The sequence below is a fragment of the Monodelphis domestica genome, chromosome 3, assembly GCF_027887165.1.
Source record: "Monodelphis domestica isolate mMonDom1 chromosome 3, mMonDom1.pri, whole genome shotgun sequence".
Classification (NCBI taxonomy): Eukaryota; Metazoa; Chordata; class Mammalia; order Didelphimorphia; family Didelphidae; genus Monodelphis; species Monodelphis domestica.
The window spans coordinates 143141196-143166615 of NC_077229.1; the positions used below are offsets into that span (position 1 = coordinate 143141196).

General features: G+C 38.9%; 1 protein-coding gene across 7 annotated transcripts in view; it reads left to right on the forward strand.

The window, feature by feature from the left end:
* Nucleotides 1-25420, forward strand: part of ENPP2 (ectonucleotide pyrophosphatase/phosphodiesterase 2) — a 200078-nt gene that overhangs the window by 87065 nt on the left and 87593 nt on the right. For all 7 annotated transcript variants that reach the window (XM_056823161.1, XM_056823158.1, XM_056823156.1 and 4 more), the window contains exons 4-8: nucleotides 295-420; nucleotides 5382-5442; nucleotides 10751-10848; nucleotides 11156-11235; nucleotides 12295-12414. In XM_056823161.1, the coding sequence (XP_056679139.1) occupies nucleotides 295-420; nucleotides 5382-5442; nucleotides 10751-10848; nucleotides 11156-11235; nucleotides 12295-12414 (485 nt within the window). The remainder of the gene's footprint in view (nucleotides 1-294; nucleotides 421-5381; nucleotides 5443-10750; nucleotides 10849-11155; nucleotides 11236-12294; nucleotides 12415-25420) is intronic.

A 25420-nucleotide genomic window follows, 5' to 3' on the forward strand; every position in this document is an offset into this window, starting at 1 on the left:
AGATCACTCCTTGCTCACCAGCTGGAATTCCTCCTTTTCAAATGTGTCTCTCTTCATTCTCATGGGTTTTTCTTTTTTAAAAAATTAAATATAAATTTGGTAAAGAAGTTCTTTAAATAATCACTCAGGCCTTTGGCAAGTCCAAATTTCACAAGTGGGCAAAATATTGTGATGCTTTTATTGCTTGCTCTAAATATTTTAAGCTTCCTTGGCTCTGTCTGCACACCACTAGTGTTCTCTCTTCCTTTGATTTTTCATTAGCAGCCTTGAAAATCTCTTATTTTGACTTTTCAGCTCGTGGCTGGGAATGCACTAAGGACAGATGTGGAGAAGTAAGAAATGAAGACAATGCCTGTCATTGCTCTGAGGACTGCTTGGCCAGAGGAGACTGTTGTACCAATTACCAAGTTGTTTGTAAAGGTAAGGGTGTCCCCCTTCTCTGGGTTGTCTTCAGATTTGGAAGAACAAAAGCTGGACCCTGTCCCAGAGACAGTGAATTTACTGCCTTGGATACTAGTTTGGGAATTTGAGGAGAAATAACCACTTCCCTCTGTTTTGCCACTGCAAAATGAATGGGATATAAAATAGAATTTGATAATTACGTAGAACCACTCTAGCAAAAACACAAGGAAGGGCTATGTAGTGGAAAGAATTCTGGATTCAGAATCAACTAAAACTTGGATTTAATTCTGTCTCTAATAGTTACTAGCTGTGTGACTAAGGGCAAGTCTTTTAATCTCCCTGAACCTCAGTCTTTTTATCTGTAAAATAGAGATAATAATCATATTAATGTTATATACCTCACCAGTGTCACTATGTGGATCAAGTGAATTTGGAAAGCACTTTGCAAATTTTAAGGTGCCAGACACATACTAACTAATATTGTTGTTAGATGCTCTTTTGGCAATACATTGCAAAAGCAAGAGAGGAAGAAGGACAGGGGGGAAAGAGAGAGAGGAGGAGGAGGGAGAGAGGGAAGGAAGGAGGACATTTGTTTTCCCTTACCTTTCTCTTCCCTTCATCCCCCACGTAAACTAAATTTGTGATTTTCTTGGAGAGGATAATTGGTATATAAGACCTCTCTTGGTCCTGTCCTAGTTCTTTGCTCCATCTTTGCTTCCATAAATATTTTATTCTGATCATCCTTCTGAGTATGTGCTTGGTTATTAACTGGGAAGGCTTTGAGGATGGAGCTTTGGATGTGGTCACCTGGGGACCAGTCCAACTAAGCTCAGAGAGGCCCATCACCAGGATAAGCTGGCTACCATGTGATGATTCCTCCCTCCCTCCCTCCCTCCCTCCCTCCCTCCCTTCCTCTCTCTCTCTGTCTCTCTCTCTGTCTCTCTCTCTGTCTCTCTCTTTCTCTCTCTTTCTCTCTCTCCTCTCTCTCTCTCTCTCTCTCTCTCTCTCTCTCTCTCTCTCTCTCTCTCTCTCTCTCTCTCTCTCTCTCTCTCTCTCTCTCTCTCTCTCCCTCTCTCTCTCTCCCTCTCCTTCTCCCTCTCCCTCTCCCTCTCCCCCTCCCTCCCCTCTTTTACCCCTCCAGTCCATGAAAACTGTCTCCTGAAAGGATATAGGCTGTAGCAGAATCTGTACTCACGCCAACAGGATCAGATTTTCAGAATATCACATTGAGTGCTGTCTTTGAGGGCAGGAAGAGAGTGCCCCATTAATATTAGATGTGTTTTAAAGTTTCAAGGTACATAGTCTTCTGCCCTGCAGTCAATAGCTAAGTTCTCCCTGACCCTGGCAGGTTTACAAGGGAACTCTTTACATAGGAACAGTTTTTCTCAAGGGTTAGTCACAAACTTTTCCCTCAGCACTGGACATGTGATTTTTGTTTGCCCTAAGAAAATTGGTACAAGACAGACAGCTTTTGCTACATTTTGTTTTCTGCAGAGAAAAATCTCTTCATCTGAATCCTTCTCTAGATGGGGGTGGGGATGGGGTATGGAACTGAAGGGAAAAACTTTTCAGGTTTCTGTTCCCAGATTGAGGCAGGGAGCAGAGTATTAAGCATAGAAGGGAGAGCCCTGGACCAGAGGCCGAAGGCTATGTGATTTTGAATAAGACACTTAATCTTCCTGTCTCAATTCCCTCTTCTGTAAAGTGCATATGGTGATAATTACCCTCGATCCCTCACAGAATTGTGCAGTGAAAATCCAATGATAGCATGTATGTATATGCTTGGGCACTGCACTTGTAAAATACTGCGTAACAATACTCATTCTGTTTTCTGATCCAGACTATGCTTTCATTGCAGTGTAAAATTCCTGGTAAGAAATGGTGTTATCAGTGAATAATGGCACTGGCCCTGCAACTTTGAGTCTGAGGGAAACTGCTAGGGTGAAGGAGAGGTTAAGTGACTTGCCTAAGATCACACTACCAATATTGTCAGAGGTGGGACTTGAACTCAGGCCTTCCTGAATTTGAGGCCACCTCTCTATCTCCTATCTTATGCTGTTTCAATGCTAACAAATAATCACTCACATTTAAGTAGCATTTTAGAGAGTACAAATCATGTTGTTCATGACAACCTAATGAGATAGAGAGTGTGAGTAAGAGCTAGGGGTATGTGAAGCCTGGGAAGGTTTCCCTTGGTGGAATGGGCTGATGAGAATAGTTTTTCAGTATCCATTAATTGGGGAGCACTATGGAGTGCTTAGAGATCAAAAAGGTCCTGAAACATCACCAGTCCTCCTGACTTTTGTCTTGTTGCTGGATGTCACTGACTGGAATTGTAATTGTAATCTGTCTCATTTGAATCTAATTCCCATGGGGGTCAAGATATCATTCCATGATGTCATCGGTCCTCTTGAAAAACAAAGGACATACAACAAGCATCTCCATTTTTCAGATGAAGAAACTAAAGCTCAGTGACATTAAGAAATTCGGTGAAGGGGGCAGCTGGGTAGCTCAGTTGATTGAGAACAGGGCCTAGAAACGGGAGGTCCTAGGTTCAAATATGACCTCAGACACTTCCCAGCTGTGTGAGACCCTGGGCAAGTCACTTGACCCCCATTGCCTAGCCCTTACCACTCTTCTGCCTTGGAGCCAATACACAGTATTGACTCCAAGTAGGAAGGTAAGGTTTTAAAAAAAAAAGAAAAAAAGAAAAAGAAATTCAGTGAAGTCCACATAGCTCCTTGACATTTTCCCCACTAATTTGTGTATGGCTTTTTTCCTTTCATTAGACTGTTAGTTCCATATGAGTCTCATAAGTTAGATGGTTCAGTGGATAGAGTGCCAGACTTGAATTTAGCAAGATCTGAGTTCAAATCCAGCCTCATATACTTACTAGCTGTGTGACTCTGAGCATGTCACTTAACCCTACTTGTCTTATTTTTTTCATTTGTAAAATGAGCTGGAGAAGAAAGTGGCAGACCTCCCCAGTCTTTTTGCCAAGAAAACTCCCAAACAACCTAACAATAAAAAACAAAAACAAAAAGCTCTGTAGGAGCAGGATTTTGACCCTCTCAATCTTTCTATTCCCTCCTTCTAACATAGGGCTTTGCATGTGTAATAATACTACTCCAATACTATATTGCATATCATATTATATATAATCTGTTATATATAATATAATAATGCATATTCAGGTTATATAATAATGTATAAATATAATAAATAAGCTCCTTCAAGTCAAGGACTGGTTCTTTCATTTTTTGTCTCAATATCCTCTGCACCTAGGACAATACCTGGCATTTAGGAAGAGGTATCAATTGGTTGAGTGGACCAATTGAACTTGGAATAGCCAAGCCAGGATATTAAACTGAGGATTTTGGATTTCAGGTCTAATGTTCTTTCCAATATACTACACTGCTCCAGTGAACTATTTTTAGTGGTTTAAGAATTAATTCAAGACCTTAAGACCTCCAAAATCTAGAGAAACCATTTCTATAGTATTTTTTATCTAGCTCTCTGCCTTAAAAATAGTTTGCTCCTCTTGGTCTGTGAAATGGGAATTATAGCCTGAGTTACACAGGATCTCAAGGTTATAAATTTAGTCCTAGTGTATTTAGAGGTCATCTAATGTAATTTCTTCTTATTAAAATGAAGGAAACTGAGGCCAAGAGAGGTTAAGTCCCTAACATTCCACAGGTAGTAATAAGTAATAGGGCTGATTTTTGAATTGAGGTCTCCAGATTCCAAATGAAGGCAAAGGCAGTCTTGATTTTGTATTCATGTACTTGATACCTAACAAGGCCTTTAAAATTCTTGCTGATTGATCAATATACATTTTGTTATTGTTCAGTTGTTTTTGAGTTGTGTCTAACTCTTCACAAGTGCCTCTGGGGTTTTCTTGGCAAAGATTTTGGAGTGGTTTGCCATTTCCTTCTCTAGATCACTTGGCAGATGTGGAAATAGAGGCAAGCAGGGCTAAGTGACTTTTCCAGAGTTACCTAACTAGTAAGTGCCTGAGGCTGGATTCAAACTTAAGTCTTGACTCCAGTTCTGGCACTGTACCACCTAGTCATCCATATCAATGTGCCTAGTGGTGTAAAAAAGAGGAATCACAAGGGCAATAACAACAAAATATCTTTTTTTTTTTTCCTCCCCGAGAGAACAGGAAAATGTTTCTTCCTGGCTATTGTTAATTCCTTCATCTGTGATAGGTGACATGTTGTTGTAAGGGGCAGTCATGTAGCAGAGTACATAGAGTGTTGGGCTTGGAGTCAGGAAAACTCATCTTCATTAGTTCAGATTTGGCCTCACTTACCAGCTGTGTGACCCTGGACAAGTCACTGAACTCTGCCTCAGTTTCCTCATCTGTAAAATTAGCCAGAGGAGAAAGAAATGGCAAGCCACTCTTCTATCTTTGCTAAGAAAACCTCAAATGGGGTTGTGAAGAGTCAGTCACAACTTAAATGATTCCACAACAATAATGTTGCTATAAAAAGAGCTCCGGGTCTAAAATCAAAGGTGCTAAAAGTCATTAACTATGTGTGTGTCCTTGGACATTCTCTTTAAACCTTAGTTTCCTCATCTAAAAAAAACAAGTGGTTTGTGCTAGCTGAGCTTCCTTTCAGCTCTAAGCTTTATCTTGATTCCAAGCCCAATGCTGTATCTACTTTCCTACCTAGTTGTCCCTCATGACAACATGGCACCTATCACAGGTGAATAAACTAAATGCTTATGTATGTATCATTCAGAATCCTTAGAGAGCATCACTTAGCTATATATTTCCTGGAATTCTCTAGTATTTCTGTACTCTGACCCCCTAAGATCCAGATACTGGTGAGTATCCTAAACTTATTTTTAGACAAACCACAGCTTGCCAAGGTACAAAATAGATTTGGGGTCTTGGAACTGTGTAGTTTAGGCTCTGGATGATACATATGTCTGACTATGCTCACCATAAAGTTTCCCATTTCCCCTTGTAGGAGAGACCCATTGGGTGGACGATGATTGTGAGGAAATAAAGGCGCCAGAATGTCCTGCAGGGTAAGTACTCATATATATATATTTTAGTACCATTAGCTGTTAGAATATTGATGAAGGAAATGGATGCATAAATAGAGATGGCAAAGCTGGAAGATGAACACTTAGGGAGGCTGTACAAATATAGAACCCCCTACTTGTATAATCATGAAATTTGATTTTCAATCCTGACTTACTCTCTTGTGACCTTGGAGAAGTTCCTTTACCATTTTGGGTCTTAGTCCCCTCTTTGGTAAAATGAAGAGTTTGGACTGGATAACCTGTAATATCCTTTGAGTCAGGAGACCTGGGTATCAAATTCCAGTAGGACGATGGGGAACTCCTTGAATTCCTACTCTTAGTTTCCTCATCTGTAAAATGGGGATAAATAATGTGCGTATTATTAGTATTAACAGAAGAATTATTATACTTTCGAAGCATTTTGCAGATGTTAAATGTGCTAGATTACTGAGTAGTATTATTATTTTGTGTCTAGCTATGATTTCAGGAGTGTAGGGAGCTGCTCATGAGGAAATGCTCCCTCCCAATGTAAATCAGCAAATGTCCTGTAGCCTGTAGTCTTAGAGTGCCTGTGGATCACTAAGAGGTTATGTGACTTGCCCAAGGTCACACAATCAGTTCTATCCTCAAGGAAAGACTTGGCCCCAGGTTTCCCTGACTCCATAGTCGTCTCTCTCTCTCTACTGTGTCTCATTATTCTTAAGGATAACATTATTTGTTGATGGGTTAACTTTGGAAACTTGTGACAGTTTTTCTAAATGTATTTTAGGCCCCGAGCCCACAGTTGAGAAACTTAGTTGCTGTGTTTATTTTAACTATTTTTTTGAACATCAGGGAGTGACGTGAACCTCATTGTGGGATTTTGGGGGAAGTGTTTGACATATGATTGTGACCGTGGGTTCTTGAACATTAAGCCAGTAAAGCACAGACTCTGGCAGATGCTACGCAGGAATAATAGCTTTGTGTACTGGCCTAGAAGTGGCCTGTGTATTCTTGCTGTCCAAGAACCAGTCTAGCTTATTTTGGAGAGGGTCTTCACCTGTTTAGCCAAGGAGTTACTTTTTCATTCTTTTGCTTCATTTGCTTCAAAGTAACTCTTGAAGACCACGTAATAAATAACACAGGGAACTACTTTGTAAACCTTAGAGCACTATATAAATATTAGTTACTATCTTCTACTGACTCATGTTCTTCTGAATAGTTCAGTGATTTTGTTCTAACAGCTTTAAATTACAGTGTTTGTTGATTGATATAAATGTAGTCCTTATAGAAGAGAGTTTGAGTAAAAGAAGAAGATAACATTTTTCTCCTTTTCCCTTTCCTTCATATTTACCTTTTCAGGTATTCCCTGCTCTTAGTTTTTCGGTGTCGAACTTTCCACAGAGCTCTGGTATTTTCTTTGCAAAAACTTGGAAATCTTCTATTTTGTTGAATGCCCATACTTTCCCTTGGAAGTATATAGTCAGTTTTTATGGATAGCTGATTCTTGGTTGAAGACCCAGCTCTCTTGCCTTTCTGAAGATCATGTTCCATGCCTTGTGGTCATTCAGTGTGGAAGTTGCAAGGTCTTGTGTGACCCTGATTGGCATTCCTTTATATCTAAATTGTCTTTTTCTGGCTTCTTGTAGGATTTTTTCTTTTGTTTGAGAGCTTTGGAATTTGGCAATTACATTCCTGGTAGTTGTCTTTTGGGGGTTTAGTGTAGAGGGTGTTCTATGAGCTCTGTCAGTGGCTGTATTGCCCTCTTGTTCTAGAATCTCTGGACAATTTTCTTTGATTATCTCTTGTATTATGATGTCGAGTTTGCTGTTTATTTCTGGCTTTTCTGGAAGTCCAATTATTCTTAAATTATCTCTTCTCTCTCTATTTTCCAAATCTGTCACCTTGTCAGTGAGATATTTTATGTTCTCTTCTAATTTCTTGGTCTTTTGGCTTTGCTTTATTAGTTCTTGCTTTAAAGCCTGGTTTTCCTTTTCAGTTTGGTCAAACTGGTTTTGTAGATGCGTGGATTTCTTTTGCATTATTTCCCATTTTTCCTCCCAGAAGGCTTCCATCTTTTTGATCATTTCTGACTCATATTCTTCATGGGTTTGTGGAGAGTTTCCATTTCCTTTGGAAGGTATCGGAGCATTTGCTTGTGTTTCCTCTTTTATCTCCTCTGTGTTTTGTATTTTTGCTCCATAAAATGTGTCCAAAGTTGCCCCCTTCTTCTTGTTTTTTTTTTTTTTTTGAATTTTGGGTTTTTTGTGCTTCTGTAGAGTTTGCCATCTCTATCTGAGTGGGGAGGATTAGCTTTTCTTATCTCTGTCTGGTGTTCAGAGGTTTTAGCCCTAGGCAGATGGCAGATTGTCCCTTCTATGGCGTGGCCCTTGCTTTTGCCAGAAGAGCCAGCACTCTGAGGAGGGAGGGGCCGAGGCTTCCCAGAGCTCTGAGGGCTGGTGATAGGATTAACCTCAGACTGAGTATGCCCTCAGGCAGCGACCTTCAGTGAGACCCAGATGGAAGGTTCTGGTCAGGGGGCTACAGGACCCCCCCCTGCCTCCCTGCTGTCTGGGTGCCCCCGCGACTGGCTCAGGTCATTTTCAGGGGGCGGCCCTCAGAACAGCCGGCTCCCGAGGCCCCCCTGCCTGCCCTGAGGTTCCTGCTGCTGCCTCGGACTCCGCACTCTGGGTTGGGGGGATGGGTCCTGGGACCTTCCCTTTGCCTTCCCCTTAGATCTGAGTGATCTCAGGCTCAGACTCTTGGGGGGCCGTACCTTTTGATCCAGGTCCAGGAGGAGTGTTTCCGGGGTCTATTCTGCTGTTTGTTTTGAATTTCATTGCCCTAGGAGCATTCCGGGTAAGGAAGGTTTTCTGGAGCTCCGAATTTTAGCTTTCTCTAAGCTGCCATCTTGACCGGAAGTCTCAGTGTTTGTTTGTTGAAATGGAAACTGGAAATAAGTAAATAAAACAATTGATTACTAATTGTGTATCCAAAGCACTAAGAGTTTCCATAACATCAAACAAACCAGTCCTGAGTTTTTCCTGAGATAAAGGTTTTTTTCTTTTAAATTTAACTTTTAACTTCTGTTTTTGAGTGGATACGGAATATGAGTTCCAAGACAGAAGATTGGTAAGAGCTAGGCAGTTGGGAGTCACACAGCTAGGAAATGTTTGAGGGCAAATTTGAACCCAAGACCTCCCATCTCTAGCCCTAGCTCTCTATCCACTGAGCCACCCATATGCACCCCACCCCTCCTCCTGCCCCAGTCCATCTAAAGTTTTAATAGTTCCAGCTTCTCTAGTATTCATCAAAATACAAAAGGAAAAACAAAGATTTATTTTTTCAGATGGCAGATGTGATTCTTGTAGTATGAGAGGGAACTAAGAACATTTCACACATATGGAAAGAGTAGGATTGTTTCAGAATGGAACCGAATACTTCTAGAAGGGAATGACTCCCCAAGCTCTCATGGTCTTTTTGTTTTCTTTCAAAAACTAGACACCATGGAGAAATGCCTGGTGTTCTTCTTGTCTTTGAAGTATCTCCGACCAAGCTCTTGGGGCTAATGTCGGCTGTGCTTACTGTGGAGAGGTTTCTGGATCTGGGGAGGATCTCACACTGCTGAAATCACAGACTCTTGAAAGAGTGAAGAGAAAACAGTTTACATACATGGCAGAATTTTGTTCATCTAGTGCCTAGAGAGTCAACCTTGGGGTCAAAGATCAGCATCAAAATGAGGCTTCTGATAGTTCCTGCCTATGTGATCCTAGACAAGTCACTCAATCTCCCCATGGTCTAGGAATTTCTCTAAAACTAGATGTTTCAGAGATGCATTGGAAGGAGACAGATCCATCACCTTGGAGTTCTCTAGAGTTATAAAATCATAGATAGGTCTGTTCCCAATCTACATGCTCGCTTATAGGCATCTTCCCAGAGAACTAGACTGTTCACAGGTTGGACTTCATCCTTATATAGTAAAATCCTGATTGAATTTTGTTAATCAGAAGGAGTGTGTTTGTTAATCCTAACTCCTAATACCACTGTTCTAACGTAAGTTGCTAAGAACTCACAGAACTTATCTTAGCACAGTCTATTTGGCCTTTTCTAGGTTTGCTTGAGCCTGGAGTAAGAATATATACCATAGCACTTTGCTGCTTTACTCTATGAGTACCAACTACCATTTATTATCCTTGTCCCCAAGGGAGTCTAGGCTTTCACATTTTTTTTTACATGTTGATACAATTTTTAATAATTCTTTTGTCACTTTGTGATCTGTGTTCTCTCCTTCCATCCCCACTTCCTCCTTCACCAAGACAGAAGGCTGTATATATGTTATTAATACGTATTTCCACGTTCATCATGTTGTGAAAGAAGCTACATGTTGCTTACACTAAAGAAAAAATTCATAGAGCAAATAAAATGAAGAATGACATACTTTAATTTGCATTCAGACTCCTCTAGTTCCTTCTGTGGTGGTGAAAAGCTCCAGAGTCTAGTCATTAATGAAAATCCAAACTTTTCTGCCATGGACTTACTGGACATGTCACTTTATCTCCGAGCCTATGTCCTCATTTGATACGTATTCTGCCTACTTCCTGAGACCTTGCTTTTCTTATTTGTAAGATAAGGATAATACTTGTTCTACCTACTTCCCTGGGCCTCAGTTTCTTCATTTGTAAAATGAGGGGTTAGATGAAATGACTTTCCAAGTCCCTTCTAGCTCTAAATTTGTGACCCTCACTTTATAAATGTGGTAATCATGTCAAATAAGGAATAATTGCAAAGAGGGAGTTAATAGATATATAATTGCAAAATGCTACACAAATATAATTGATTATTATTTGAATCAATACCAAGTATTGATTCTAAGATGTTTAGAAGGGTCTTTTTCCTGAGCTAGGTATGAGAGAAAGAGCAGATCATTTTACTTTTCTGGGGTATAAATGTCTCATCTATAAAACCATAGGTTACTTATTTAGAATTGAAAGGAACCTTTGATGTCCTCTGATCCAACCCCTCATTTAACAGATGAGAAAAAACTAAGGCTCTGGGGAAGTGTGGATAGAATAAGTATTATTCTTATTTTACAAATGAGGAAACTGAGACCCAGAGCATTTGGGTATCTTGCCCAAAATCTCAAGGATAGAAAATAGCAGACACAAGACTGAAACCTCGTTCCTCTAAACATCCTGTCTTCAGGCAAGGAGCTAAGATCTCTTGAGTTCCTTCCAGCTTTACCATTTCAGCAGTCCTAAGTAATGCCAGATTCATGTATATAATGAAAACTTTAGAAATCATTTCTTTAAAGCAAATGTTTTGTTATTAAAAGGTTTGTTCGTCCTCCGTTAATCATCTTCTCTGTGGATGGGTTCCGTGCATCCTACATGAAGAAAGGCAGCAAGGTCATGCCTAACATTGAAAAACTAAGTAAGAAATTTTACTATGTCTTCCTACCCACCAGCTGTGGCTTACATATTAACTCTATTTCCAGTTGGTCCTTTTTGTCTATGGATGGATTTTTACAATAAAAGGACTCTGATATGTTGGATTTGAGGGACTGTAAAAGAATTGTAATCTCATGAATATCTGATAAAGTAGAAATAGTACCCACTAATTCTTGGTAGTTTTGTAAAGCAGTTCTTTTTAGAGTCATTTCGGAATAGGCAAATGCTAATTGTCCCCATTTTCTTATCTAATACCTTTCCATTTTTAACATCTACAATTGTATTTTCAGGATCTTGTGGCACCCATTCTCCTTACATGAGGCCTGTCTACCCTACAAAAACCTTCCCTAACTTATATACCTTGGCAACTGTAAGTTTTTAAAAAAAGATATCTTTAATATATTTAAAAGAAAGATTCACTCTGAGATAATCCAAAGAGAAAAATGTTTTTAAGAAATGCTGAGTTGTTTTGGAAGAGAAACTAGCATGTTTTCCTCACTTAACAAGTATGTTGTTTTCTTAGAAGAAAAAGGTTGTTAACGAAAAGCCATTTGTCTAGGATTAAGTGGGATATTCAGTTTTTTTAAACCCAATGGGCTCTCTTGCTTCTCCTTTGAGCTTAGGAATTTATTATATTTGGCTAAATATATAATTAGAAATTTAGGTATTCTTTGAGATTCAGTCACTTGACTTTTTTTGTTTCCTGGATGGTTCATGGGATAGGAGTACTGAGAAAGTAAGGAAAAAGAAAGTCAGAGGGCAGTTAGGTAGTGGAAGTGGATAAAGCCATGAGGGCACCGAGTCAGGAAGACCTGATTTCAAATCTGCCCTTTGAAGCTTACTAGCTGTGCAACTCTGGACAAGGCACTCAGTTCTGTTTGCTGAGAGAGAGAGAGAGAGAGAGAGAGAGAGAGAGAGAAACAGACAGACACAGAGACAGAGACATAGAGACAGACACAGAGACACAGAGAGACAGACAGAGAGATTTTTAAGGAAGTACCTGAATTGCTACCTAAACTCCAAAATTTAGGAACTAATTAAAAATGAAAAATGTTTATATTCTAGTCCACCCTTCTCACATTGCTTTTTAAATCATATTTATTACCCTCTTCAATAAAGAGTATGAGTTAATCATTATTACATTCTTAAATATATATTTTAAAATGACTATTCCATACATTTCTACAAATGAGAATGCCTGTTTCCATACATTTGAGACATCTGCATACATTTATATATGTGTATTATATAGATGTATCTGTGTACATACATAAGGATATTCAGTTTATATAAACACCTACATGTTTATATATATTATATTATATTATACACACATCTTTCCAAAGTGTAGCAACTCTTGGACTAGAATTGTTCTTGATTATTTTGTATATTGATGAAATTTTATTACCAAATCTCCCATTCAAAATAGGGACTTTACCCTGAATCACATGGAATTGTTGGCAATTCGATGTATGATCCTGTATTTGATGCCACTTTCCACCTTCGAGGACGAGAGAAATTTAATCACAGATGGTGGGGAGGCCAACCGGTAAGTTTGAGATTTTGTTATGCTTTGGAAATTTTATTTTTCTTTGGTTCACACAGAGAATTTGTTCAACTTTGGGGAATCCCAGCTTGGAAATACCCTCCAGCAGTTCACAATCCATCTGGGATTTGTGGTGTTAGAGGCACTGATAATAGAACACCGAGTGGTTAATCAGTCAGTCAATCAGTTAGCATTTATTAAGCTCCTTGGTGACACAGTAGATAGAGCACCAGACCTGAGCTCAAATCCAACCTTACACACTTAGAGATATACTAGCTGTGTGACCCTGGGAAAACCACTTAATCCAGTTTACCTCATTTTCCTCATCTATAAAGTGAGTTGAAGAAGAAAATGGCAAAAACTGCTCTAGTGTCTTTACCACGAAAAACCCCAAATGGAGTCACAAAGGGTTGGACACAGTTGAACAACAAGCTTCTACACAATGGCACTGAGCTAAATACTAGTGAAACAACCTACTCTTGGTCATGCCTAAGATTGTGTCAGAGGGAGGACTTGATTCTTCCCAGATCTTCCTCATTCCATCATTCTATGCTACTTTAGAGGAACATACCCAACAGATGGTCATTCTATGAGCACTTTTTTTCTTGTTTGGTTGGGCTTTTTGCCTCTTGTAAATCACTAAATTCTTACTTTTTAGAAAATGAAGTTAAATCAGAAAGCACAAAGCAATCACTAGAAAGTTAGACTGATATAAACAAATTCTGATTTTTAGTGACCATTCATTCAACAAATATTTATTGAACAGATATGTTTGATCAAATTATTACATATTTATTTAGAACTTAGAGTAAGAAAGAGGGAGATATAAAAACTGTGACAGATTTTTATTGTCAAGGGCTTATATAACTTAACCGTTAAATAGATGAATTCTCATAAATAGAATATGCACATTGTTCTAATAATTCAGGTCACAGATGACTTGAATTAGGGTGAAAGCTATGGGAATGACAAGATAAAGGAGGACAGCGATAGAGTTAATAGACATTTTGAAAACTTGAGGTAGACCTGGAAAGGACCTTAAATGTTCAGCTGTCTCATTTTATAGGAGAAAAGTGAGAATTGGAGAGGTTAAATAATTTGGGGGATATGAACCAAGGTCCTCTGATTCTAAATCTAGCTAAGTGGAGCAGTGGATAGAAAGCTGTGGCCTGAGAGTCAGGAAGACCTGAGTTCAAAGTCAGTCTGAGATTATGTGACCCCAGGCAATTAATTCACATGCTGCCTGCCTCAATTTACCCAACAACAAAATGGTGGTAACAATAGGGTTGTTGTCAGGATAAAATAAAATAATATGTGTAAGTCATTTAGCATAGTGCCTGCCACATGTTTTGCTGTTATTGAATTGTTTTCAGTTGCATCCATCTCTTCATGATCCCTTTGAGTGTTTTCTTGGCAAAGATACTAGAGTGGTTTGCTATTTCCTTTCTAGCTCATTTTACAAATGAAGAAACTGAGGCAAACAGGGTTAAGTGACTTGCCTTAGGGTCACACAACTAGTAAATCTCTAAGGCCAGATTTGAACTTGGAAAAATATTTTTATGACTTTCAGGTCTAGCACCCTTCACTGTACCATCTAGCTGCAAGAAATTAAAGTATAGTTGGGACAGACTCGCTTTTCAATAAAATCTTTCCTTATTGATTTGGGACTATTGTGTAAACCACTTGCCTTAATGGGACACAAATTAACATACCCATCTCCTTGACATCTCTTGTATTCATCCCCTTCTGTTCACTCACAGCCTCTACCTGACTTCAGGCCCTTATAATATCACACCCGGACTATTGATATATTCTCCTAAATGAGACTATCTTCCATTTTCAGCCTTCTCTAATCAGTCCTCCACATAGCTGCCAAAATAATGTTCCTAAAATAAAAATCTGACTATGTCCCTTCCTCACTCAAGACTTTATTGAGGATTATTATTTCTAGGATATCCTTCATAATTTGTCTCCAATCTTCCTTTCCAGAATTATTTTACATTAATCATTTTGAACACATATATTCTGGGCAAAACTTGCCTATTTAACTCTTCTTTGATGTCACTGTTTTGTTTCGCATGTCTAACTTTTTGTATGGATTTTACCCTGTCTCTAGAATGTACTTTAGTCCACCAGATTACATATTTTGAACTGAAAAGGTTCTTAATGGTCATTGAGTTCAACCCCAACATTTGACAGAGGAGAAAAATTGTCAGTGAAACTAAGGGAGTTTTTTAAGGCCAGTTCAGTCATTTTTCAGTTGTGTCTGACTCTTCATGACCCCATTTGGGGCTTTCTGGGCAAAGATACTGGAATGGTTTGCTTGAGTAAGGTCACAAGGGAGCAATTTGAGAGCTGGAATTTAAATTCTGGACCTCTGACTCCAAATCCAGTGTACACTCTGTTGTACCATTCTACACTCTACTCACCTCTGCCCCATAGAGTCCTTATCTCACTTTAAGGCTTAGATTAGTTTCCATTTCCCACAGGAATCATTTCCTGATCCCCTTGAGTTGTAGGTGCTTAATAAATATTTATTAGGAGGAAGCTAGGTGGCTCACTGAATAGAGAGGCAGGCCTGGAATCAGAAGGACTTGGTTTCAAACCTGGCCTCAGACACTTCCTGGCTGTGTGACCCTGGGAAAGTCACTTAACCCCAAATGCCTAGCCCTTTACTGCTCTTCTGCCTTGGAAATGACACTCAGGATCAATGCTAAGACAGAGGTAAGAGCTTAAAAATACCTATTTGATTAAATTAAGTGAATAAATATTATATTTCTAGTGAAGAGTAAAGTTCAAATGCTTGGCATTGGAGTCCAGAGAAGTGGTTGCCATAAGTGTGATGTGTTCAGTTAGAATCACTTGGAAGATGCATGTGGTCCAAGTATCCAGAACTGCCTAACCTCTTCACAGACATAGAAGAGAAAATAAAGGGCAAATAGAACATTCCTTTTAAAGCACCACTCTGAAAAAATGTCATTTGTACCTGAAATGGTGGGATTTCATAATAGATGATCAGTAGGAAAATGCAAATGTAAAATTTCAATGAAAAATGATGAAAAGCCCCCCTGTTCACTCACATTCAATGCTTCTTTTCAATAGATTTTCTGATTCTGCTGCCTTTACTAATGCTAGACTCTCATGGGACCATGCTGGCTCATGTCAGGATCATGGGGAAATATTGTTTATGGGTTGGATTTTTATAAACAAGGTTCATGAAAGAGTGACATATGAGTCAATTAAAAACTCCAAGTAATATTTTGTTTAAATTCAACTACCTAGTGTCTTCTCTGAATTCATTGTAGAATCCAAACTTATTGGGGGACATACCAAAACTAGAGATGAAGGGCAGTTATATCAAGGTGGGCTTGGTTGCCCCAGGGATTGATACTGTTTCCTTTGACTTAGCATGACTCAGGAAGAAGCCATACTAAGTGCTTCTTTAGATATGACTATTAGACAGGAGGTATAGTATTAACTGAGCAAACAAAATAAGATCATTGTTTCAACTTGGCTACTCACCATTTCATGTTTGTCCATCCTCCAAACATGTTTTAAGAAGACAACAACAGGCTTTAACAACACATATATCCCCAAAAGAATGAAGACCTATCCAAAATTTGATTTGTTGTTTATGTCACCATCTTGAAGCAAAATGGCAGCCAAATGTCATTTCCAAGTAGATTAAACTTTTTTCAATGCACAATTTTTCATAATAACAAAACAAATATTCATTGAGCATATTTAGGACACAAGTGCTGGGAGTACTGAGATGAAAAATAATAGCATCCCTGCACTTAGATTTCTTTCTGGCTAATAGATATGATATGTAATGAAATAAATAGATAGATAGAATTTGTTAAGGGAAAGGAGCAGTCAAGAACCAATTAATCAAGCACATACTATGTGTAAGTTTCTTTCTAGGAGGTGGTGATACAAAGACAAAAATGAAATGGGCCCTGCCCTCAAGTTGCTTACATTCTAGATCACTTTTAGGTGGTAGGTGTTACATGGAGATAAAAGTCAAATGCAAAAAAGTAATGTCCCTTGGAGGCATCTATGTGGCCCAGTGGATTGAGATCCAGGCCTAGAGATGGGAGTGCCTGGATTCAAATCTGGTCTCAGACATTTCCTAGCTGTGTGACTCTGGGCAAGTCACTTAACCCCCTTGCCTAACCCATAACATCTTCTATCTTGGAACCTATACACAGTATGGATTCTCAGATGTAAGGTAAGGATTAAAAAAAAAAGTAGCCTGCTACCTTAACACAAACTGGACTTATTCTTCATAACCATTTCCTATAGACATATTCTATTATTTTTATACTTATTGTTTGAGAACATAATAGTACCCACCTCTCATTCCTATTATTTATTTACCTATTATTTAGCTTATAGGTCCTGCCATTAGGAATTTTTCCAAAAACAACTTTAGATTTTGATTCAGCAATTATTAGCCCAAGTGCTTCTCTGATGGCCAGTCTTGACAGGTCTTATTGTTTTTCATTTGACCAGTTGCCAATGGCCTCTTTAGGTGACTGACCCCATTCTTCTGGCAGTCAGGGCTGGTAAAGCCATGGATTAGATTATATGAAGCTTCCTATCATGGCTCGACAGTTGGGAAAAAAATGTCCAAAGAGGCAAAATACTTAAGGAGGAGATAGAAAAGAAGAGTAGACAAAGGTTAAAGTAGATAATGCTTTAGGGAGAACTGATGTTAAACTGTCTTGGAACAGCAACTTTTCCTCTAGTTAAACCAAAATTATAACCATATGGGGTTAAGTGGATGAATCTCAGAGAGAGCTCTCCCAGGCACGCCACTTGAAGGGCTACCAGGCGGAATTGTTTCTTTTGTGTTCTCTACTAATGACATTTGCCCCTTTGCTAAAAAAGAATGATTTTCTGATGAATAATCCAAGTTTTTAGGAGTTTGGAGACCCTGAGAGATTTTCATTGGCGCTTGAGATGTCTTTTCTTTTGTATAGGGAAGTATTTTAAATTGAAAAAGAGAATGAAGATATTTAAAAGCTCTATGCCTCCATCCCTTTTTAAAAGTGAAAGACCAAATATCAGTGATTTCAAGTTACTATCAATTAAAAAAAAAGAAAAGGTACTTTTTTCTCAAGGAACTTGCAGTGTGATGGGAGCAACATCGTGCAGACAAATATGTGCAAAGCAAGCTGCATACAGGATAAATAGGAGATAATTTATAGGGGGAAGGCCCTGGAGTTGAGTGGTTGGGAGAGACTTCAGGTGGGATTTTAGTTGGGACATAAAAAAAAGCCAGAGAAATCAATGCTATTAAAATACTGATGTTATATTCAAAATTACCTAGACAAATTATGTTCCATGTGCTTATAGTTATGCCAGCAAGTGTTTATGTATTGGTGTGGAAAAATTATTAGTTCTGGAATCAAAATGACTTGGTATCAAATCCCATCTCTAAAAACCTTTTGCATGGGACCTTGGGCCTGGTTACAAATGAACAGTCATCTCTCTGGGCCTCAGTTTCCTTATCTGTATTAGTGAATTGGCCTTGGATGGATGGACTCTGAGGTGTCTTCCAGCTGAAGTTCTTTTTTTTTTTAATTTTAAACATTATTTTATTTGGTCATTTCCAAACATTATTCACTGGAAACAAAGATCATTTTGTTTTCCTCCCCGCCCCCCCTCCCACCACCTTTCCCTCTCCCATAGCCGATGCACGATTCCACTGGTTATCACATGTGTTCTTGACTCGAACCCATTTCCCTGTTGTTGGTATTTGCATTAGAGTGTTCATTTAGAGTCTCTCCTCAGTCATATCCCCTCAACCCCTGTAGTCAAGCAGTTGCTTTTCATTGGTGTTTTTACTCCCACAGTTTATCCTCTGTTTGTGGATAGTATTTTTTAGATCCCTGCAGATTGTTCAGGGACATTGCATTGACACTAATGGAGAAGCCCATCACCTTCAATTGTACCACAATGTATCAGTCTCTGTGTACAATGTTTTCCTGGTTCTGCTCCTTTCACTCTGCATCACTTCCTGGAGGTTGTTCCAGTCTCCATGGAATTCCTCCACTTTATTATTCCTTTTAGCACAATAGTATTCCATCACCAACATATACCATAATTTGTTCAGCCATTCCCCAATCGATGGGCATCCCCTCATTTTCCAACTTTTGGCCACCACAAAGAGTGCAGCTATGAATATTCTTGTACAAGTCTTTTTCCTTATTATCTCTTTGAGGTACAAACCCAGCAGTGCTATAGCTGGATCAAAGGGCAGACAGTCTTTTAATGCCCTTTGGGCATAGTTCCAAATTGCTCTCCAGAATGGTTGGATCAATTCACAACTCCACCAGCAATGAATTAGTGCCCCGCTTTGCCACATCCCCTCCAGCATTCACTACTTTCCATAGCTGTCATGTTAGCCAATCTGCTAGGTGTGAGGTGATACCTCAGAGTTGTTTTGATTTTCTCAGCTGAAGTTCTATGATCCTGTAATTGTATCACTTAGGGCTGTGGAGGTCCATGAAGGTAACAGAAGGTGTGATCCCTTCTTTTAAGGAGATATCCTTTAGCTGGGGTGATGAGATGTGCCCACAGGAAGGGATTCCAGAAAAAGGAAAAGGCTACATGTTAGCAAGTACTGAATAACATAGTCCTAAGCCTTTAGGGAATAATGAATGAGGATAATGGGTCTAAAGTAGAGAGGACTTCCTAGGTGTGTGACTTATTCATCACAAAATGCCTTTGAGGTTAGCTGTTCTAGCTATGTCTGATGCTTCATGACCTCATTTGGGATTTTCTTGGCAAAGATACTGAAGTGGTTTGCCATTCTTTCTCCAGATCATTTTACAAATGAGAAAACTGAGGCAAATGGGGTTAGGCCATTTTATTCATCCTGTGTTATATACAGATATAGATTTTGAGCACATAGCCAAAAGCCCTAACTTTGGAAAGGTAAGAAAGAGAAAAATCATGAGAATTAAAAGCAGGAAACAGAAGTTTGTGCTTGTCAGGTCTTAACACTTTGATTTTACTATTCCAGATGATCATATCTTTGCTCTGCTCCAAGTCAGAAATATTCATCCTCCTCACCATTGACTCTTCATTTCCTTTATTCTGTCAAGACTCAAATCCTGCTTTCTGAAGGCAGCCTTTACTGATTGTCTCCTTAGCTCCAGGGGATACAAAGAAGAGTAAACCATCCCTGTCATCAAGGAGCTTGCTTACAGCCTAGATACAAATTTGGGTCAGAATTAGAAAACGCACACACACATATCCATATTGCACATCCATACGTGTGTGTGTGTGTGTCCCAAAAGCTATTAAAGCTTGAAACTACACTAAAACTTTTGTACATCCTCTAATAGCACACAGATGTGTATGTATGTCCCAAAAGCTCAAAACAGCATTAACCCTTTCGGATCAGTATACATGTCCACCTATTTTCATGTTGATTGTGACAATGCATAAACATATATGAAAAGGCAAAACACAAGGAAGTATTACTTGTGGGTTGGGGATGGGGATTAAGGAAAGTTCCACTGAGGAAATATTGACCTAGACTTAAAAGAGAGGTGACTGGCATTATGAAAAGAGTCAAATTTTCTATATTCTACCTATATACTTGGATCACTTCCCAGCTCTGAAACTGAGTTATTTACTTTTCCTGATGAAGGCATCAAACTAGATGACTTCCAAGTTTCTTTCCTGTCCAAGGCAGCAAAGGGATAGTGTTGGACCTGGAGTTTAGAAGAATTGAGTTCAAATCCAGTTTCAAACACTTCCTCCCTGTGTGAATGAGGGCAAGTTATTTAATCCTGTCTGACTCAGTTTCTTCATCTATAAAAATTAATAAAATTAGCAGCTACTTCACAGCATTGTTTTAAGGATAAAATGAAATATTTATAAAACACTTGCCAAATCTTAAATCACTCTATAGATATTATTATTGTTGTTGTTGTTGTCATTATTGCTATTGTTCTAGTATTAACTCCTTTGATTCTGGAATGCCCCTAGGATTTAAACTATTTTAGAAAATATAGATCAGTAGCTGGGTGGCATAGTGGATGGAATTCCTGGCCTGGAGTCAGGAACATCTGAATTCACATCCCCACTCAGATGCTTACTTTGCTAGATGACCTGGGCAAGTGACTTGGTTTCTTCATCTGTAAAATGGTCTGAGGAAGGAAATGGCAAACCACTTCAGTATCCCTGCCAAGAAAACTCAAATGGGGTCATGAAGAGTCAGTCAGATGTGACTGAAAGGACTGAACAAAGAAATGAAGAAGGAACTTAAGAAGGAGCATGTTGTAGAGGATAGAGGACTGGCTTTGGCATCAGGATGGCCTGGGTTCAAATTCTGCCTCAGATGCATATTAGCTATGTGGCCCTGCCCAAATTCCTTAACCTTTCAGTGTCCCATGAAACTATCTAAAACTAAAATTTGTAGAAAAATTGCCTAATATGCATGATTAGAGGGAATTTCCCTACAGAGAGCTTTTTGCACCAATAAAGTCATAGGTCTAAGCAAAAAAGAAAACAATTATAAAAAGCTAATGCTATCAGTGGATAGAGCACTGGGCTGGGAATCGGGAAGACTCATCTTCATGGGTTTGAATCTAGCCTCAAACACTTCCTAACTGTGTGGCCCTGGGCAAGTCATTTAACCCTGTTTGCCTGGCCCTTACCACTTTTCTATCTTGGAAAATATGCTTAGTATTGATTCTAAGACAGAAGGTTTTAAAAAAAATTAACTGACAAAAATATAGTGCTTGAAAGTTTACAGAGCACTTTATATTTGGTATCTGATCCTATTTGATTTCACAGCTATACTGTGGAGTGGACACTAATTATGCTTATTATCTCAGTTTTACTGATGACAGAACTACAATTTGGAGAAGTTAAATGCCCACTGTGAGAGGCAGGATTTGAACCAATATCCTTCTGTCTCTCTGTCCAGTGCTTTTTTATTCCATTGCTTCACAGACTCAGACAATCATGATGTAGTGGTAAGAGCCCTGAATTTGGAGCCCTGTTAGCCTTGTTCCAAGTTAAATTATTTTGGTTTGACTGGAGCATAGCATATGTGAAAGGGTGTAGTATGAAATAAGTCTTAGAAATGGAGGAGGGAGCCAGCTTGTGGAAGGTCTTGTAAGAAGAATAGCCTTTTGGATTGATATTGGCAAAGCCTTGGATGGTCTGCTCTTGGCCTCTGAAGGCTGTTATGATTTTGCTTTGGTGTAATCTCCTGGAATGAAGCTTTCGATGCCCAATAGAACGTTTGATGTCTGTGATATATGACTTGCGTTTGTGGCCAAGTGGGCTCACCAGCATCAGGAGAATGAGGACATTTACTCTTATGGAAGTTGTCATATAGAATCAATTTAGAATTTCAGTGTTCAGTATTGGTTGGGACATCATTGAATCCCTGTGATGTCTATACTATTAGTAGTATTATATTATATTACCATATAGTATTATAAACAGAGCTTTAGGGTTTGGAAAGTGCATTACACATGTGTTCAGTCCTCAGGCAGCCCTGTGAGATAGCTGCTATTATTGTGCCCATTTTATAGCTGAGGAAACTGAGACCGACAGTGACTAAGGGACTGGTCAAAGGTCAGATAGTATGTTTCTGGGGCAGATTTCAAATGTCCAGACTTCAAGTTCAGTCCTTTGGCTACTATACTAACTGGTTTGCTCAACAGTATCATGGTATAGTGTGATAAGCATTACTATAGAGGCACAGGGAGATCCCCATTTAGTTTAAGCATTCACCAACTATAGGATGTTAAGTAATTTAACCGTCCCTCCCTCAGCCTCAGTTTTCTCAGTTATCAAATGGGTGTGGTAATAATACTTGCCACATTTACATCTTAGGGATCATATATCTAGAACTGGAAGGGATCTTCGAGGTCATCTAGTTCTACTTCCTCATTTTATAGAAAGGGAGCTTTGTGCAGTGGCAGTATAGCAGCCAATGATTTTTATCCGAGTTGTGATTATTGCTAATTGAAAACTCATTTTATAGAGGGGGAAACTGAGACCCAACTTCACATAATACATATCAGAGTCATTATTATATCCTTAGAGATGATGGCAAATTTGTTGTTCAGCTATTTTTTCAGTTGTATCCAACTGTTTGTGACCCAATTTGGGATTTTCCCAGCAGAGATGCTAGAGTGGTTTATATTTCCTTCTCCAGCTCATTTTATAGCTGAGGAAACTGAGGCAGAGTTAAGTGACTTGCCCAGGGTCACATAGCTAGTAAGTGTCTAAGGTCATATTTGAACTCATGGAAGATGAGTCTTCCTGTCTCCAGTGCTGGCACTCTATCTCCTATGCCACTTAGTTGCCCTGGTAGATTACTCCTACAAATAAATGCTTATATTTGACACAGAGTTATTGGGAATCAGCTCCTGGAATTGATGTAGGATACTACATTTAGGCTCATAAATAAAGAGATAGGAGGGAATCTCAAGATTTTGGGGATCATTTAATCCAACCCCTTCATTTTACAGATGAGGAAAGGCTGTGGTAAGCATTCTTTTAGGAGCTGGGTGTACTGATGCACTCCTGAAGTTCCTGCTACTGGAATGGCTGAAGTTGGTAGATCTTCTGAGCTTGGGATTTCTCACTCTTCATCAGGAAGAGAGCTGATTGGATATTCACACTTACTCTAGCATCAATATGGTGAGCCTCCAAGTGCCAGGGATTGCACCAGGCTGCCTACACTGGAGAAACCTGGTCCAAAAAGGCAATGGGGCAAGTCAAAGTTCTTTTGCCAGTCATGAGTAGTCTTTATACTTATTGCCCAGGTGAGATAGGGAGCCAGTCTTTAAAAGAAAGTGGAGGGGAATATATGTAAATATTTTTGCAAAGTATTTTTTGCAAGTATATTTGCAAAGATTCAATACATCAGTGAGCTGAGGTTTCACTGTTGAAACACAGAGAATTTCTATAGCTTAGAAGATGGTCTTCAAAAGTGATTGTGACCAAAATAAAAACATTCCCTTTTAGTTGACTTGACAAAGGGCCTTTACTGAGCATAGCTAGGTTGGTCCTCAGATGCTAATTTAATAATCATAATAAAACTGACAGTTATATCAGTAAGTTAGTCAATTCTGTTAAGTGCCTACTATGTTCTAGGACCTGTGCTAAGCTCTGGACATAGGTAAAACAGTCATTGACCTTAAGAAGCTCCTATTCAAAGGATTTCTACCACTTATGTACTATATTTATAATATATTTAATATATAACATATAAGTACACTATATATTTAAATTTAAAATATATAATAAATGTGTAGACATATAATGTTAAAATATATTGTATTATATATTTATATATTATTTAAATATATATTATGTAAATATAGAATATATTTATATATGTAAAATGTACTGTATGTTTACTATAGATTATATGTTAATAAGCTACATATAGGTTAAATGGGAAGTAATTCACAGAAGAAAGTACTCGAATGAAAGAGAATTGGGAAAAGCTTCCACAAAAGATGGGATTTAGTGGAGAACTGAAATGCTTTAAAGTTTACAAAACACATTGTATATATTATCTCATTTGAACCTTACAATAACCCTATGAAGTTTGAAGCTATGATAATTCTCTTTTATATTTGTGGAAACTGACACAGGAAGATATAGTGTCTTATTCAGATTATACCGCTATTAAGTACCTGAATCAGGATTTGAACCCAGTTCTTCCTGACCCTGGGCAAACCACTCAACTCCATTTACCTATCCCTTGCCTTTATCTTAGACTTGTTACTAGAATAAAAGGTAAAGGTTTTTTTTTTTTTTTTTTAAAGATATATTGTCTGTTGGGCCTCGAGTCAAAGACTTTCCAGGTGATAAAGACCTACCTGAGCTTGTACTCTGCTGGTATTGTCTTTGAGAACATGGGGTCATCTTCATGCCATACTAATGCGTGACTCTTAGTTATAACCAAAATGTATAAAACACTCTAGTGTACATAAAAGTGAGGTGGTCTGATAATGGTAAATGTGAAATTGCAGAGTTGGATAGCTTCCACCAAACGTGCTGGGTAAATTTCCATGATGCCAAGCCACTGGGCATGGCTCCAGGGGGAGCGACCACCCAGCCGCCTGCTGCTTTCTCCTCTCCCCCACTCACTCTACAAATGCATGATTGCCTTCTTGGCTTCTCCAAAGCCATGTGCCCCTGCCTCCCTCCTTTCTGATTCCCAAGCATCAGGCTTACTTTAGTCACAGACGTCTTTGCTTCAAGTCATCAGATATTTTAGTCATGGAAGGATGGATCGAAGACAAGCCTAGCTATTGTGCCTATTACCTGGAGAATTTGGAGTTTGAAGATCACTAGTTCCGGGTGCTAGCTAACTCTGAATCATCTAACTTGTTGAAATTGCTATACTTTAAGATAGAAAACTGATATGGCAGATGCCCACATAAGTTATTTTCTTTAGTGGGTGAGGGTATGCCTCTGTGTGTGTGTTTGTGTGCATGCATGGGTAGACTCTCATAATTCAATAAGTCTGAACTTTTGTTGATGTGGGAATTCCCAGATCACTGTACATTATGATCCATCTATGCCTTCTTATCCTATGAAGTTCTTGCCCATATCCTCCTGTCAGTCTTCCAAAAGGCATCTCCCCAAAGCACTGATGGTGGTCTGCTAGGTTTGGAAATGTTGGAGGCACTATTGTAGCCTATGACTTTTCTCTGTTGTTCCTTGTTCTTGCTACATGTTCATATTTAGCAAATAGGAGAGCAGGACTCAGTGTTCTCTCTCTCTCTGTCTCTCTCTCACACACACACCTCCTTATTCCCCCCCCTCCCCACTTCATCCCAGCACCACTTTTTTTGCATTTACTCTCCTTTTGTTTGTTCCTAATTTTTTAGTTGTAGTTGTTATTTTCCCCATTGAGATGTACATTCCTTGAGGAGGCAACACAGTCAGCTGGGTGGTATATCAGATAGAGCAAAGGACTTGGAGTTAGGAAGATTGGAGTTCAAATCCT